The following is a 1,156-nucleotide window of genomic DNA, read 5'->3' on the forward strand; positions in this document are numbered from 1 at the left end:
CGGGACCATAAATATGCAGAGCGGAGGCTCGGCGCAGCTCAGTCCGCGCGCCGCCCGCCCCGGCTGCTGAGCTGAGCCCGAGCCGCGGCCGGAGCCCCAGCCGGGAGCGCGTCCGCGTCCCCGCACCGCCAGCTCCCAGGCCCCGCACGCCAGGACGCCCGAGCGGCCGCGAGACATGCAACCGGCCCGGAAGCTCCTCAGCCTCCTGGTCCTCCTCGTGATGGGCACCGAACTCACCCAAGTACGTGCAGCCAACGCCATTTTCCTCTGTCAGGGCCACCCCGAGCCGGGCGAAGTCGGGGAGCTGTCCCCGGCTGGGCTGCGGGCCGCGGGGGCTGGGGCTGGGGCTGCGGAGGGGGCCAGAGTGATGGCAGACGCTGGGTCTCGGGGAGGGTTGCGGGCTGATCTAGACCCGGGTCCCGCAGACCTGGCCCAGCGGCGCACAGCGGCCCCTTTCCTAGGACCCCCCACTCCGGCTGAGAAGTTCAAAGGGCAGCCTGAGGGCTCCGTTTCCTGGGGTTTTCATCTGGGGGGGAGACAGAGGCGATAGCCGAGCCCCCGGGCATTCTTGCCAGTCGAGGTCCCGAACTCCTGCCTCCCAACACACCCCCCTAGGTGGCCCGTCCGTTGCTTGGGGCACAACGCCCCCCCCCCCCGCGTGGGCATGGTGCCACGGAGCCCTGGAAGGGCAGCTGCGAAGCGCTGGGTGCATTGTTAGCTGATTGTGGGGGGTTCGAGGGGGCTGTGGCCACACACGCGTCTTGAGGCGTGAGTGATGAGCTCTGTGCATGTTGGGACGCTGGAGATGCCCGGCGCTCCTCATCCTTGGACGATGTACCGGAGTGTGTGTCTGGGGTTGGTGTTCTCCATTTTTAAAATGCGGCTCTGGAGGCAGGTCTCAGAGCAGGGCTGTCTGTGAGCTCCCAGCTGGGAGGCTGCTTTGGCAAGAGCGCGACAGCTCCGGGCGGGTTGCTTCGGAGTGACATTAAAATGCCCTCTCCGTGGTGCCTCTGTGTGGCACTCGCACTCTGTGTCGAGACCCCTGGCCCTTGGGAGTCGCAAGTCCGGGATGGGGATGGGCAGCCCCTTGTTCCAACCCAGCTGCCGGGGCCTCTCTCTCTCTCTCTCTCTCTCTCTCTCTCTCTCTCTCTCTCTC

The 1,156-nt window shown here is 67.2% G+C and overlaps 1 protein-coding gene across 2 annotated transcripts in view; it reads left to right on the plus strand.

Moving 5' to 3' along the window:
* Positions 1–1,156, plus strand: part of Olfm1 (olfactomedin 1) — a 41,738-nt gene continuing 40,582 nt past the window's right edge. For both annotated transcript variants that reach the window (XM_008843930.2, XM_008843932.1), the window contains exon 1: positions 1–241. In XM_008843930.2, the coding sequence (XP_008842152.1) occupies positions 176–241 (66 nt within the window). In that variant the 5' untranslated portion in view covers positions 1–175. The remainder of the gene's footprint in view (positions 242–1,156) is intronic.

This window comes from Nannospalax galili, unplaced genomic scaffold, assembly GCF_000622305.1.
Source record: "Nannospalax galili isolate Female #2095 unplaced genomic scaffold, S.galili_v1.0 scaffold300, whole genome shotgun sequence".
Lineage (NCBI taxonomy): Eukaryota > Metazoa > Chordata > Mammalia > Rodentia > Spalacidae > Nannospalax > Nannospalax galili.